We start from the raw sequence: 17,021 nt of genomic DNA, 5'->3' as shown, positions 1-17,021 counted from the left end.
CAGTAGCATTCTCTCCTGACGTTTCGCCCACATCTATGGCAGGCAACCTCAGAGGTCGTGAGGTCTGTTGGAAACTAGGAAAATTGGGTTTATATATCTGTGGAATGTCCAGGGTGGGAGAAAGAACTCTTGTCTGCTTGAGGCAAGTCTGTGATAATATAATAATATATTGGGTTGCTGTGAGTTTTCCGGGCTGTCTGGCCATGTTCCAGAACCATTCTCTCCTGACGTTTCGCCTGCATGTATGGCAGGCATCCTCAGAGTTTGTGGGGTCGGTTGGAAACTAGGAAAATTGGGTTTATATATCTGTGGAACGACCAGGGCGGGAGAAAGATAGGTGAGTTTTCCGGGCTGTATGGCCATGTTCCAGAAGCATTCTCTCCTGACGTTTCGCCCACATCTATGGCAGGCATCCTCAGAGGTTGAGGGGTCGGTTGGAAACTAGGAAAATTGGGTTTATATATCTGTGGAATGTCCAGGGTGGGAGAAGGAATTCTTGCCTGCTTGAGGCAAGTGTATAATAATATAATAATATATTATATATTGGGTTGCTGTGAGTTTTCCGGGCTGTGTGGCCATGTTCCAGAAGCAAAAGTCACACACACAAACACCCCATTGTGTTGCCGAAGGCTTTAATGGCTGGGTTGCTGTGAGTTTACTAGGCTGTGTGTTCCAGAAGCATTCTCTCCTGACATTTCGCCCACATCTATGGCAGGCATCCTGAGAGCTCGTGAGGACTGTTGGAACTAGGAAAAAGGGTTTATATATCTGTGGAATGACCAGGGTGGGAAAAAGGACTCTTATCTGCTGGAGACTTGGATGGACAGAGAGACTTGGATGGGTTTCTCGAATTATTCAACGAAAACCCAATAAAAATCATAATAAAAGTGGACTTCATTTCTATCTGGTGTTTTGAAAGCTCACTAAAGGGAAAGGAGAAAGAGGGGGGGAAAGACTTCACAATGCTTGCCAAGGATGTAGGCGAAACGTCAGGAGAGAATGCCTCTAGAATATAGCCATATAGCCCGAAAAAACCTACAACAACCGGGGAAAAAGCCAAACTTGACAAACAAAACCAAAAAAGCCTCTAGAATATAGCCACATAGCCCGAAAAAAACTACAACAACCAAGAAAAAAAGCCAAACTTGACAAACAAAACAAAAAAGCCTCTAGAATATAGCCATATAGCCCGAAAAAACCTACAACAACCTGAGAAAAAAGCCGAACTTGGTTCTTGTGGGTTTTTTTGGGCTATAGGGCCATGTTCTAGAGGCATTTCTCCTGACGTTTTGCCTGCATCTATGGCAAACATCCTCAGAGGTAGTGAGCCACATAGCCCGAAAAACCTACAACAACCGAGAAAAAAAGCCAAACTTGACAAACAAAACAAAAAAGCCTCTAGAATATAGCCCGAAAAAACCTACAACAACCGAGAAAAAAAGCCAAACTTGGTTCTTGTGGGTTTTTTCGGGCTATAGGGCCATGTTCTAGAGGCATTTCTCCTGACGTTTCGCCTGCATCTATGGCAAGCATCCTCAGAGGTAGTGAGCCATATAGCCCGAAAAAACCTACAACCGAGAAAAAAAGCCAAACTTGACAAACAAAACAAAAAAAATTATTGTCGAAGGCTTTCATGGCTGGAATCACTAAGTTCTTGTGGGGTTTTTTGGGCTATATGGCCATGTTCTAGAGGCATTTCTCCTGACGTTTCGCCTGCATCTGTGGCAAGCATCCTCAGAGGTAGTGAGGTCTGCTGGAACTGGGAAAAGGGGTTTATATATCTGTGGAATGACCAGGGTGAGACAAAGGACTTTTGTCAAAACAAAAAAAGCCTCTAGAATATAGCCATATAGCCCGAAAAAACCTACAACAACCGAGAAAAAAAGCCAAACTTGGCAAACAAAACCAAAAAAACCTCTATAATATAGCCATATAGACCGAAAAAAACTATAAAAACCGACAAAAAAAAGCCAAAGTTGACAAACAAAACAAAAAAGCCTCTAGAATATAGCCATATAGTCCGAAAAAACCTACAAGAACCGAGAAAAAAAGCCAAACTTGGCAAACAAAGCAAAAAAAGCCTCTAGAATATAGCCATATAGCCCGAAAAAACCTACAAGAACCGAGAAAAAAAGCCAAACTTGACAAACAAAACCAAAAAAGCCAGCCCTCTCCCCTTTGAAAAGAGGTGTTTGCAATTAATCTCTTTGTGTCTGAGATCTTCATCCCTTTCCCAACAATATATGTATATATTTGGATAAAGGGGAGGCAAAACAAAACCTGAGATCCATGAGGGCCGGGGAAAAGAAGAGAGGAAGGCGAAAAAATGGTCTGAAAACGTTGAAAGAAGCTCCCGTTCCTTATTAGGCGAAGATACAATATTTATTCCTTGTCTCCTGGGATGAAGCTGCTCTATCTATTGTCCTCCCAGTTCTCAGTGCTGATGCTTAATTTTCAAAACTTCGATATTACCAAGGGACCTACGACATCAGCCAAAGAAATACCCAGCAAGTACAAAATCGGATCCGGGGAGCTGCCTTTGTGCAGAGGGGGAAATTGTTCCTACAGGTTTTCCGTGGAGGGGAGGAAAAAGAAGCCGGAGAGCCCGGCTTATAGGCAGGAAGGGAAGAAGGAAGAGGAAGCCAAGCAGGAAGAAGGAAGGCAAGGCTTTGGGTCTCTTTCCAAGCCTTGCAAACACCTTCCTATTATTCTCACATTTGGGGGAACACTTGCAACGCCTGGATTTCTTAATATATATATTATTATTAATAATATTATATATCTCATGGTCATTTGAAACTGAGAGCAAGGATTTCGTCTTGAGCCGAACCCAAAATGTCAACTACCTTTCCAGGACTCGTCCACGACGCGGAGGTATGAAAAAGATAGAAAGAGAGAGAGAGAAAGAGAAAGAAAGAGAGAGGGTGTGTTGTGTGAGTGTGTGGATGGGGATGGATGCGGGTGCGCGCTTCGGGCGGGTGTGTGTCTCTTGTCTCGACCAGGAAGTGTTGCCTTGCCTTCCTCTCCGCCGTTTTGTGTTATTTGTGTGTCTGCGGTGCTTAATCCACCTCGGACCGTTACGTTTAATTATAATCCGGCTTCAGAGAGGAACCTCAACGAAGGCAAGGGAGAAAATTCGTTATGACATCTGTCGCCGGGAAAGGGGCGACGCCATTGCCTTGCTCGACGGGGAGAAGAAGGAGGAGAAGGAGGAGAAGCCTCTCGGCAACGGCATCCGAGGGGAAAGGGGAGGGTTCCCGTAACCGCGGTTCCGACTCGGGGCGGGAAAAGGGGGCCAAGTGGGGCGGACAAGGAAGGTAGGCAGGCAGGAAGCCGTCTAGAGCTTGGGTCGGGCTTTGCCGTGGATTATAATAATTATTATTAAAAATAAAGTGTTATTATTATTATAAAAATAATATTTAATAATAAAATATTATTATTAAAATAAAAAAATATGATTAAAAGAAAGTAGGAGCGGTATTGTTTCAAAATAGAGTAGTATTATTATTTTAAAATAGTTATTACTATTTTAAAGTATTATTATTTGAAAATAAAGTTTTTTATTATTTTTAAAATATTTTTTTATTTTAAAAATAAAGTTTTTTATTATTATTTTAAAAATAAAGTATTACTATTAAAATAAAAATATGATTAAAAGAAAGTAGGAGCGGTATTATATAAAAATAAAATAGTATTATTATTTTAAAATAGTTATTATTATTTTAAAGTATTATTCTTTGAAAATAAAGTCTTATTATTAAAATTAAAAAAATATTATTAAAAGAAAGTAGGAGCGGTATTGCTTAAAAATAGAGTATTATTATTATTTTAAAATAGTTATTACTATTTTAAAGTATTATTTAAAAATAGTCGTCTTATTATTTTTAAAATAAAGTTTTTTTATTATTTTTAAAATAAAGTTTTTTATTATTATTTTAAAAGTAAAGTATTCTTATTAAAATTAAAATATGATTAAAAGAAAGTAGGAGCGGTATTGTTTCAAAATAAAGTAGTGTTATTATTTTAAAATAGTTATTACTATTATTATTTAAAAATAAAGTATTCTTATTTTTAAAATAAAGTTTTTTATTATTATTTTAAAAATAATGTATTCTTATAAAAATAAAAATATTATTAAAAGAAAGTAGGAGCGGTATTATTTAAAAATAAATTAGTATTATTATTTTTAAATAGTTATTACTATTTTAAAATATTATTATTGAAAAATAAAGTATTCTTATTAAAATAAAAATATTATTAAAAGAAAGTAGGAGCGGTATTATATAAAAATAGAGTAGTATTATTATTTTAAAATAGCTATTACTATTTTAAAATATTATTATTTTAAATTAAAGTCTTCTTATTAAAATAAAAATATGATTAAAAGAAAGCAGGAGCGGTATTGTTTCAAAATAAAGTAGTAGTATAATTTTAAAATAGTTATTGTCATTTTAAAGTCTTATTATTATTTTTAAAATAAAATTTTTATCATTATTTTAAAAATAAAGTATTATTATTAAAATAAAAATATTATTAAAATAAAGTAGTAGCAGTATTATTTAAAAATGAAGTAGTAGTATTATTTTAAAATAGTTATTGCTATTTTAAAGTATTATTATTTAAAAATAAGTATTATGATTAAAATAAAAATATTATTGTTAATAAAATAAAGTAGTAGTATTTAAAAACGAAGTAGTAGTATTATTTTAAAATAGTTATTATTGTAAAAGTATTATTATTTAAAAATAAAGTTGTGTGTCTTATTTTATTAAAATAAAATTATTATTATTAAAATAAAGTAGTAGCGGTATTTTTTAAAAATAAAGTATTTTTATTATTTTTAAAATAAAGGTTTTTTATTATTTTAAAAATGAAGTAGTATTGTTAAAATAAATTTATTATTATTAAAAGAAAGTAATAGCGGCATTACTTTAAAATAAAGTATTCTTATTGTTTTTATATTATTATTTTAAAGTATTTTTATTAAAACAAAATTATTATTATTGTTATTAAAATAAAGTCGTGGTAGTATTATTTATAATAAAGCAGAATTATTTTGAAAATACTTATTATTTAAAAGTATTATTATTATTTAAAAATAAAGTATAATTATTATTTTTAAAAATAAAGTATTTTTATTCTTATTATTATTGGGTGGTTTGATGAAAGAGCCCCGACTCTCCATGGCCCCATCTTCACCGCCCATTATAACGCGGATTGTACTAGATTATATGGCAGTATGTAACACAATTGGGGGGAAAAGTCTGTTCCTGATTCGAAATGGTTGATTGTATCTACCTTAACTTTGTGGCCGCCCTAAACAATACCGAATCAGTTGAGATCGGATGAAGATATGCCTTGAAAAGCTTTGGCAGTTTGATAAACGTTGCCCTATATTTTTTTAAAAAAATTTCTATGATAAAACCAATTAGGCAATGACATTGATCTTGGGTTGCTGTGGGTTTTTCGGCTGTACGGCTCAGACATCCAGCCCAAAAAACTCACAGCAATCCAGTCATCCCGGCCATGAAAGCCGTCGAGATTGTGTTTTAGAACCAATTAGGCAATGACATTTGATCTTGAGTTGCTGTGAGTTTTTCGGGCTGTAAAACATGGCAATACAGCACAAAAAACTCACAGCAACCCAGTCATCCCGGCCATGAAAGCCGTCGAGATTGTGTTTTAGAACCAATTAGGCAATGACATTGATCTTGAGTTGCTGTGAGTTTTTCGGGCTGTAAAACATGGCAATACAGCACAAAAAACTCACAGCAACCCAGTCATCCCGGCCATGAAAGCCGTCGAGATTGTATTTTAGAACCAATTAGGCAATTATATTGATCTTGAGTTGCTGTGAGTTTTTCGGGCTGTAAAATTTGGCAATACAGCCCAAAAAACTCACAACAAGCCATTCATTTCTGCCGTGAAAGCCGTCGGTATTGTGTTACATAGCATGCAGTTCCAACTACATGATGATGATGATGTTTACTTCTAGGCGTAGGTAAGGAGACTCAAGCAGTGTTGGGTGGGGGTGGGGGCTCTCCGTGTGTGTATGTGGGGGCTTTTTGGTGACTTTAGTGATCCGTGGGCACCCCTCTGGTGCGGATGCCCCGCTGGCTGCTCCTCCCGGGTGACCTGCTCCCTGCTTCTGCCTTCCAGATCCGCCATGACGGCTCCAACAGCTACCGCTTGATGCAGCTGGGCTGCCTGGAGTCCGTGGCCAACTCCACCGTCGCCTACTCGTCCACCTCCCCGCTGACTTACTCGGCCACGGGCACGGACTTCGCCTCGCCCTACTTCTCGGCCAACCCGCACCAGTACACGCCGCTGCACCACCAGTCCTTCCACTACGAGTTCCAGCACGGGCACCCGGCCGTGGCCCCGGACGCCTACTCGCTCAACTCGCTCCACCACTCGCAGCAGTACTACCAGCAGCTGCACCATGGCGAGCCCGGGGACTTCCTCAACCTGCACAACGCGCGCGCCCTCAAGTCCTCGTGCCTCGACGAGCCGCCGCCCCGGCGCGAGCTGGGCTGCCTCGACGCCTACCGCCGACACGACCTCTCGCTCATGAGCCACGGCTCCCAGTATGGCATGCACCCCGACCAGCGCCTCCTCCCCGGCACCAGCCTCGGACTGGCCGCCTCCGGAGCCGACGAGCTGCAGGTAAGCTAAGCAACGCCCCGCCGTCTCCCTTTGCCCACCAAACACAGACCTATATTTAGGGAGAAGAAGAGAGGGTTCCTTTCCGCTTCCCTTGTGCCTCGGTCTTCAGCTCCCTCCTGTCTATCACACCACTCCCACCCCGCCCCAACTCCCTCCGTTTTGTTTCTGTCCCTTCTCCTGCTCACTTCAGACCCAAATCTATCCTGCCACAGATTGCAGACGGTGTCACGCCACTCATTGCATTCAGCTCCCTTTTATGGGCGAGGAAGACGCCTCCCCGTGTTTTCCAATCGAGCTTTGAGCGAGGGTCTACACTGGATGAGTCCAGTAACACCCCTAGGACAGCAGTATGCAGACCCACATCACGGAGTCTGAATATATAGGTCTGCGTTGACCCTATCCAGAAGTTCTCAGTGTAGTTGTGGCCTTGGTCTACCCAATGTCCAATAATGCAGTCTGAATTATAGAATCACATAATTAAAAAAATAATAGAGTTGGAAGAGACCACATGGTCAACCCATTGACCATATCCTGAAGATGACAGCGTAGATGTAGCCTTGGTCTGCCCAATGCCCTATCATGCAGAATAATAGAGTTGGAAGAGACCACACGGCCAGCCAGCCCAGCGTTGACCCTATCCTGCAGTCCTCAGTGTAGTTGTGGTCTTGGTCTACACACTACCCAATCATGCAGTCTGAACTGAGCTATAGAATAAGAGAATAATGAGAGATGAAAGAGACCACATGGTCAGCCCATTGACCATATCCTGAAGTGGACAGCGTAGATGTGGTCTTGGTCTACATACTACCCAATCATGCAGTCTGAACTGAACTATAGAATCAGAGAATAATAGAGTTGGAAGAGACCATACTGCCAGCCCAGCGTTGACTCTATCCTGCAGTTGTCAGTGTAGTTGTGGTCTTGGTCTACACACTACCTAATCATGCAGTCTGAATTGAACTATAGAATCAGAGAATAATAGAGTTGGAAGAGACCACACTGCCAGCCTAGCCTCGACCCTATCCTGCAGTCGTCAATGTAGTTGTGGTCTTGGTCCACACATATAGAATCAGAGAATAATAGAGTTGGAAGAGACCACACTGCCAGCCCAGCGTTGACCCTATCCTGCAGTCGTCAATGTAGTTGTGGTCTTGGTCTACACACTACCCAATCATGCAGTCTGAATTGAACTAGAGAATCAGAGAATAGTAAGAGTTGGAAGAGACCACATAGCCAGCCCAGCGTTGACCCTATCCTGCAGTTGTCAGTGTAGTTGTGGCCTTGGTCTACACACTACCTAATCATGCAGTCTGAATTGAACTAGAGAATCAGAGAATAGTAAGAGTTGGAAGAGACCATACTGCCAGCCTAGCCTTGACCCTATCCTGCAGTCTCAGTGTAGTTGTGGCTTTGGTCTACACACTACCCAATCGTGCAATCTGAATTGAACTATAGAATCAGAGAATAATAGAGTTGGAAGAGACCACACAGTCAGCCCAGTTTTAACCCTATCCTGCAGTCGTCAATGTAGTTGTGGTCTTGGTCTACACACTACCCAATCATGCAGTCTGAACTGAGCTATAGAATAAGACAATAATGAGAGATGGAAGAGACCACACAGGCCATCCAGTCATTGAGTCTGAATATATGTCTGTGTTGACCATTTCCTGTAGTTGACAGTGTAGTTGTGGCCTTGGTTTACCCAATGCCCAATCATGCAGTCTGAACTGAACTAGAGAATCAGAGAATAGTAAGAGTTGGAAGAGACCACACAGCCAGCCCAGCTTTGACCCTATCCTGCAGTCGTCAGTGTAGTTGTGGTCTTGGTCTACACACTACCCAATCATGCAGTCTGAACTGAGCTATAGAATAAGACAATAATGAGAGATGGAAGAGACCACATGGTCAGCCCATTGACCATATCCTGAAGTGGACAGCGTAGATGTGGTCTTGGTCTACATACTACCCAATCATGCAGTCTGAACTGAACTATAGAATCAGAGAATAATAGAGTTGGAAGAGACCACACAGGCCATCCAGTCATTGAGTCTGAATATAGGTCTGTGTTGACCATTTCCTGTAGTTGGCAGTGTAGTTGTGGCCTTGGTCTACCCAATGCCCAATCATGCAGTCTGAACTGAACTAGAGAATCAGAGAATCAGAGAATAATAGAGTTGGGAGACACCACACGGCCAGCCCAGTCCAGCCCAGCATTGACCTTATCCTGAAGTTGACAGTGTAGTTGTGGCCTTAGTCTACACACTACCAAATCATGCAGTCTGAACTGAACTATAGAATCATAATATAGGTCTGCTTTGATCCTATATAACAATTTTATGCAGTTGGCAGCGTAGAATTGGCCTTAGTGTACACACTGCCCAATGATGCAGTCTGAACTGAACTATAGAAGCAAAGAATAATAGGGTTGGAAGAGACTATATTGCAGTTGGCACTATAAATGGGGCCTTGGTGTATACTGCCCAATAATGCACTGACCTGAACTATAAAATCATAATATAGGTCTGCTTTGACCCTATCCTGCATTTGGCAGTGTAGAATTGGCCTTAGTGTACACACTGCCCAATGATGCAATCTGAACTATAGAATCATAGAATAATAGGGTTGGAAGAGAACACACGGTTGGTAGTGTACTTGGGGCCTTGGTCTACATACTGCCCAATGATGGTCTGAACTGAATGATAGAAGCAAAGAATAATAGAGTTGAAAGAGAACTCATGAGCAATCCAGTCTTGGAATCTGAATATAGGCCTGCCTTGACCCTATCCTGATAAATACTTGCAGTTCAATGAAGTTCAAACTGCATTATATGGGTCATATGTGTTATATGTGCACTATGTGTTATATCACACTCACTACATAATGCAAACTTGAACTGCATTATATAGCCAGTGTAGACCCATATCTTGCTTTTCAAACTGTGCTATATCACTTTATATGTGTATTATAGATGTGTAACATGCATTAATTTACACTAACCATATAATGCATACTTGAACAGCATTATATAGTCAGTGTGGACCCATATCATACAGTTCAGTGCAGTTCAAAGTGTATTATATGTGTGTAATGTGTGTTATATTACACTCACCATGAAATGCAAACTTGACATTATATAGACAGTGTAGACGCTTACAGATCTTGTAGATCTTACAGTTCAGCACAGTTCAAAGTGCATTATGCGTTACATTACTTTATATGTGCATGAATATATGTGTAACATGCATTATATTACACTCATCATGTAATGCAAACTTGAACTGCATTATATAGACAGTGTAGACCCTTACAGATCTTGTAGATCTTCCAGTTCAGCGCAGTTCAAAGTGCATTATGCGTTATATTACTTTATATGTGCATGAAAATATGTGTAACATGCATTATATTACACTCATCATGTAATGCAAACTTGAACTGCATTATATAGATAGTGTAGACCCTTACAGATCTTGTAGATCTTACAGTTCAGCGCAGTTCAAAGTGCACTACGTGTGTGATATGTGTTATATTGCCTTATATGTGCATGTATATATGTGTAACATGCATTATATTGCACTCACCATGTAATGCAAACTTGAACTGCATTATATAGACAGTGTAGACCCTTACAGATCTTGTAGATCTTACAGTTCAGCGCAGTTCAAAGTGCATTATGTGTGTGATATGCGTTATATTGCCTTATATGTGCATGTATATATGTGTAACATGCATTATATTGCACTCACCATGTAATACATAAAACTGCATGATTTATATTTATATTTATATTTATATTTATATTTATATTTATATTTATATTTATATTTATATTTATTTATATTTATATTTATATTTATATTTATATTTATATTTATATTTATATTTATATTTATATTTATATTTATATTTATATTTATTTACTATATTTGTACACCTCCCTTCTCAGCCCTCAGGCGATATAGTCACTGTGGGCCCATGATATGGGTTTACACTAACCATGTAGCAGTCCAAACTATAGTTCAGCTGCAGTGTAGATACATCCACAGCTTTTAACAAGGGAAAGGTGCTTCTGTTGCTCTCCTTTTGCATGCCATCTAGACCAAAATAAACTAAGGCGGATCTCCCTCAGTCCTGACTTTCTGCATTGAAATTCACCCGGTAATTTCCTCCATTTCTGAATATATATATATATATATCTCCCCCCACCTCATCCCTCCTCGCCTTTTTAACCAGGCTTCTCCTTATGTTCCAACCTCCCATTCAGCATTTAGCTTCTCTAAGACCTATTCTCTCCCCCCTCCCCTTTTATAATCACGTCTGCTGCTTATTTTTTTGAGCGGGTACATTTTTTTCCATGCTGGACACAGAGCTTTGTCTTTTTTCCCCCCAAAAGGAGGGATTAGAGAGGTTTGCAAGGCCCGCACAATGCCTAAATCCCGTGCAAGAAAGCACCATAGTTTATCCAATTTTCGACTTAGTGCCATTCAAGTGGTCACTTATGCGATGTCATCCGAGCAAACAAGGCGCTTCCCCTCCTCTTTCCCTCCTCCCTTCCCTTCCCCTCCTCCCTTCCCCTCGCCCAGAACCCTTTCCAAAATATCAAATAGTGTTGCCTTTTAAAATGTATTTATTTCAAGAAGGAGGGATTCACCATCCGCTTTCCTTCACTATGTTTGTGTAGTTATACTCCAAGCTCTCCAAGCAAAATGAATGAGAAACAGATCCAGGATATTCAATGATTGAGGATGGGTAACTCACTGGCCAAGGTGCATTTGGGTGCCTCAAATGTTCTCCTTGTTTCTGGGGGCCCTTCCTTGCAGAATTCTGGAGTTTGTAGTGTAGTGAAGCTGTTAAAGCCTCCCCCCTAAACTACAAACCCCAGAATTCTGCAGGAGGCAGAAACCGGATTTAAAGTGGATTCATTCTCTAGTTGTATATGGTTATCATTATTTTCTATGGGTGAGCAGATGGCGACTGGTAGTTGGCATATGTTATGTTCTGTATCTCTAAAACTAGAGCCTATAGCAGGAAACTGGTGCCATTTGTTGGAATCAGAGGGTCAGATATACCAAAGGACCTTCCACACAGCCATATAAATCAGAATATCAAGGCAGAAAATGCCACAATATTTGCTTTGCCCTGGGTTATTTGACACTGCCATATATTCCAGTTCAAAGCAGATATTGTGGGATTTTCTGCAGAATTCTGAGGTTTGTAGTTTAGGTAGGAGGCTTTAACAGCTCACTAAACTACAAAACCCAGAATTCTGCAGGGGGAAACTGGATTTAAAGTGGATTCATTCGCTAGTGTGATGAAGTAGTAATAAAAGAAACTGGAGCTGATGTGGTCTATCCATTGTCATATATTCCAGTTCAAAGCAGATATTGTGGGATTTTCTGCCTTGATATTTTGGGTTATATGGCTGTGTGGAATGGCCCTTGGTATATCTAGTTTTAGAGATACAGAACATAACATATGCCAACTACCAGTCGCCATCTGCTCACCCATAGAGAAGAATGATAACCATATACAAGCTCATCACACTAGAGAATGAATCCACTTAAAATCCGGTTTCTGCCTCCTGCAGAATTCTGGGGTTTGTAGTTTAGAGAGGAGCCTTTAACAGCCTCACTAAACTACAAAGCCCAGAATTCTGCAGGAACAAGTTTCTGCAGGAATTCTGCAGAAACAAGTTGAACATTTGGGGCACCCAAATGCACCTTGGACAGTGAGTTATCCATCCTAAACCATTGAATATCCTGGATCTGTTTCTCATTCATAGAGTTTGTAGTGTAGTGAGGCTGTTAAAGGCTCCTCCCTAACTACAAAACCCAGAATTCTGCAGGGGGGAAACTGGATTTAAAGTGGATTCATTCTCTAGTGTGATGAAGTAGTAATAAAAGAAACTAGACCTGATGTGGTCTATCCAATGTCATATATTCCAGTCCAAAGCAGATATTGTGGGATTTTCTGACTTGATATTCTGGGTTATATGGCTGTGTGGAAGGGCCTTTGGTATATATGACCCTCCGATTCCAACAAATGGCACCAGTTCCCCGCTATCCGCTCTAGTTTTGGAGATACAGAACATAACATATGCCAACTACCAGTCGCCATCTGTTCCTCCATAGAAAATAATGATAACCATATACAACCTCATTACATCAAAGAATGGATCCACTTAAAATCCGGTTCCTGCCTCCTGAAGAATTCTGGGGTTTGTAGTTTAGGGAGGAGGCTTTAGCAGCCTCACTAAACTACAAATCCCAGAATTCTGCAGGGGGCAGAAACTGGATTTAAAGTGGATTTCTTCTCTTGTGTGAAGAAGTAGTAATAAAAGAAACTAGAGCTGATGTGGCCTATCCAATGCACTTTTCTGACTCGAGGCCACAAATAAGGCCAGGAATAGGCCTAAAAGCAAGAAAACAATGTTTGGGTTAGGCAGTGTAATAATAAGCATTTATTTATTTACTGGGCGCCCCCTGCCACGTGGTGCTGTGGCCCAGTCTGTGTATATTTGTTTTATGTGTGTATATATGTGTGTATTTGTGTCTATACATTTGTGTATATGTTTATATGTGTTTGTGCACATTTGTGGTTTTGCGCATGTGTTGTAATGTATTTTTGTTTCTTGGCTTTTTAAGTCCCTTCCGCTGTGTTTTTGAGTGTTTTATGATTGACGGTCACTTGATGGCCTGATAGGTATATTTTGTCCAAATTTGGTGTCAATTCGTCCAGTGGTTTTTGAGTTATGTTAATCCCACAAACAAACATTACATTTTTATTTATGTAGTTAGACTAGCTGTCCCCTGCCACACGTTGATGTGGCCCAGTCTGTGTATATGTGTTTTGTGTGTATATGTATGTGTATATGTTAATATATGTGGTTTTGCACATGCGTTGTAATGTATTTGGGGGGGGTGGCTTTTTAAGTCTCTTCTGGTGTGTTTTTCAGTGTTTCTATGAGTGATGGTCACTCGTTGGCCTGATAGATGTCTTATGTCCAAATTTGGTGTCAAATCTCCCACAAACGAACATTACATTTTTATTTATATAGAAGATTTACCATACTTGTATACCGCCCTTCTCCACACAACTGAATAAAATCCCACAGTATCTGCTTTGAACTGGAATATATGGCAGTGTGGGCTCAGATAACCCAGTTCAAAGCAAATATTGTGCGATTTTCCTGCCTTGATATTCTGGGTCAGATGGCTGCGTGGAAGGTCCCTCAGAATATCAAGGCAGGCAATCCCACAATATCTGCGTTGAATTGGGATACATGGCAGTGTGGGCTCAGAAATTATGAAGTTTAGAAAGTGGGAAGGAATGGACTGAGTACTCACAGAGCTTCTTAATTTCAGTCCCAAGCTTTCTAAAGCCCCTTCCACACAGCTGAATAAAATCCCACAGTATCTGCTTTGAACTGGGATATATGGCATTGGGGACTCAGATAACCCAGTTCAAAGCAGATATTGTGGATTATTCTTGATATTCTGGGTTATGTGGTTGTGTGGAAGGGCCCTAAACTTTCTTAATTTCAGTCCCAAGCTTTCTAAGGCCCCTTTCCACACAGCTGAATAAAATCCCATAGTATCTGCTTTGAATTGGGATATATGGCATTGGGGACTCAGATAACCCAGTTCAAAGCAGATACTGTGGTATTTCTGCCTTGATATTCTGGGTTATGTGGTTGTGTGGAAGGGCCCTAAGCTTTCTTAAGTTCAGTCCCAAGCTTTCCACACAGCTGAATAAAATCCCACAGTAACTGCTTTGAACTGGAATACATTGCAGTGTGGACTCAGATAACCCAGTTCAAAGCACATATTGTGGTATTTCCGCCTTGATGTTCCGGGTTATATGGTTGTGTGGAAGGATCCTAAGCTTTCATAATTTCAGTCCCAAATTTCCACACAGCAGAATAAAATCCCATAGTATCTGCTTTGAATTGGGATACATGGCAGTGTGGACTCATATAACCCAGTTCAAAGCTGCTATTGTGGTATTTCTGCCTTGATATTTTGGGTTATGTGGTTGTGTGGAAGGGCCCTAAGCTTTCTTAATATCAGTCCCAAGCTTTCTAACACAACTGAATAAAATCCTACAGTATCTGCTTTGAACTGGGATATATGGCATTGGGAACTCAAAGCAGATATTGTGGGTTATTCTTGATATTCTGGGTTATGTGTTTGTGTGGAAGGGCGCAAAGCCAAGCTGTTTGTATGGGTGAAGTGTCAACACAGGAACAGCCTGCAAGTCCAAGCCTTTGCCTTTTCTCTCCCCCCAGACTCGCCTTCCTTCATCAACATATGCCTCATTGCTGATGCAACAAATGTAAATATCCTCCATCTCCCCCTTGCACAGACTGTTAAGTGAAAAGTCCAACAGTTTGCGAGGCTGTTTAAGTCAGCCGAACAGATGCAAGGAGCCTTGGAGCCGGAGTGGGCATCTTTGAGGCCCTTAAAAAGATTTGCCATGCCCAACAAAGGAAACTGTCACACCTTTTCCCGTCAGCGCGCTAATGTATGCGCCCTCGCCCCGTTTGCGTCCATATTGATTTCATAATCACTTTAAGGCAGAACACTTCCCCTCAAAAGGGGCTTTGGCTCCGGCCCGCGTCGCTGAGGGCGCTTTTTGTCGCCTTCTCCTCCTTGCTGGTCGCCTCTCATTGTGCGCCGGGGCTTTCTCCTCGTGTGCTTAACTCGCTTCACGGGCTGTTGGGGAGGTTAACCCCCTCCCAGGCCTCTTTCATGTCCACCACAGCGTTTGTTTGTAAAAGAAAATGTCAAAAGAAAACGCCTCTGTCAACGCATTCACGCCGGGCCAAAGGATTTAGAGGGTGGCGCTGGGGAGAATACACAAACAGGCAGGGAAAAGGGGGGGGGGGGGGATATTGGGAGGTTTCTGGGGTGTTAGGTGGTTTCCATACTGCATCGCCATGTCTCGCCTGTATCTTCAGAAGACTGAATCCGTGGACACATAGGACCATAACTATAACACAATGGCCTCTTCCACACAGCTGAATAAAATCCCACAATATCTGCTTTGAATTGGGATATATGGCAGTGTGGACTCAGATAACCCAGTGGGATTTTCTGCCTTGATATTCTGGGTTAGAAGGCTGTGTGGAAGGTCCTCCAGAATATCAAGGCAGGCAATCCTACAATATCTGCTTTGAATTGGGATATATGGCAGTGTGGACTCGGATAACCCATTTCAGAGCAAATATTGTGGGATTTTCTGCCTTGATATTCTGGTTTAGATGGCTGTGGGGAAGATCTCCCAGAATATCAGTAGGCAAGCCCATAATATCTGCTTTGAATTGGGATATATGGCAGTGTGGACTCAAATAACCCAGTGGGATTTTCTGCCTTGATATTCTGGATTAGATGGCTGTGCAAACATTTTGAGATTTTCCGCCTTGATATTCTGAGTTAGATGGCTGTGTGGAAGGGCGCCCAGAATATCAAGAAAAGCAATATCTGTTTTGAATTGGGATATATGGCAGTGTGGACTCAGTAACCCACTTCAAAGCAGATATCGTGGGATTTTCTGCCTTTGTATTCTGAGTTAGACGGCTGTGTGGAAGATCCCCCAGAATATCAAGGCAGGCAATCCCACAATATCTGCTTTGAATTGGGATATATGATTGTGGGCTCAGCTAATCCAGGTTTTTCCCCAGTGCCAGGAGTGAATTGAGAAACTGCTAGTTGCTTCTGATGTGAGATAATTGGCTGTCTACAATATCTGCTTTGAATTGGGATATATGGCAGTGTGGAGACTCAGATAACCCAGTTCAAAACAAATATTGTGGGATTTTCCGCCTTGATGTTCTGGGTTAGATGGTTGTGTGGAAGATTTCCCAGAATATCAATAGGCAATGCTTTGAATTCGGATATATGGCAGTGTGGACTCGGATAACCCAGTTCAGAGCAAATATTGTGGGATTTTCTGCCTTGATATTCTTGGTTACATGACTGTATGGAAGATCCCCCAGAATATCAAGGCAGGCAATCCCACAATATCTGCTTTGAATTGGGATATATGGCAGTGTGGACTCAAATAACCCACTTCAAAGCAGATATTGTGGGATTTTCTGCCTTAATATTCTGGGTTAGATGGCTGTGTGAAAGATCCCCCAGAATATTAAGGCAGGCAATCCCATAATATATGCTTTGAATTGGGATATATGGCTGTGTGAGCTAAGATAACCCAGTCGTCCCCCCCCCCCCCCCCCCCCCCGTGTCAGGAGCGACTTGAGAAACTGCAAGTTGCGTCTGGTGTGAGAGAATTGGCTGTTTACAATATCTGCTTTGAATTGGGATATATGGCAGTGTGGGCTCAGATAACCCAGTGTT

At 40.7% G+C, this 17,021-nt stretch overlaps 1 protein-coding gene across 3 annotated transcripts in view; it reads left to right on the top strand.

Annotated features, from left to right (window-relative positions):
* The first annotated feature begins 2,384 nt into the window (after positions 1-2,384).
* TFAP2D (transcription factor AP-2 delta) overlaps positions 2,385-17,021 on the top strand; it is a 67,185-nt gene continuing 52,548 nt past the window's right edge. The window contains exons 1-2 of one of the 3 annotated variants that reach the window (XM_060784676.2): positions 2,385-2,874; positions 6,160-6,666. In XM_060784676.2, coding sequence (XP_060640659.1) covers positions 2,836-2,874; positions 6,160-6,666 — 546 coding nt within the window. In that variant the 5' untranslated portion in view covers positions 2,385-2,835. Of the gene's footprint in view, positions 2,875-3,256; positions 3,318-6,069; positions 6,667-17,021 lie in introns of those variants that run through there. The other 2 variants (XM_060784686.2, XM_060784666.2) reach the window with 2 other exon arrangements.

The sequence above is a fragment of the Anolis sagrei genome, chromosome 1, assembly GCF_037176765.1.
Source record: "Anolis sagrei isolate rAnoSag1 chromosome 1, rAnoSag1.mat, whole genome shotgun sequence".
Lineage (NCBI taxonomy): Eukaryota > Metazoa > Chordata > Lepidosauria > Squamata > Dactyloidae > Anolis > Anolis sagrei.
The sequence above is the reverse complement of the archived record's forward strand: the minus strand, read 5'-3'. Positions and strand labels throughout refer to the sequence as shown.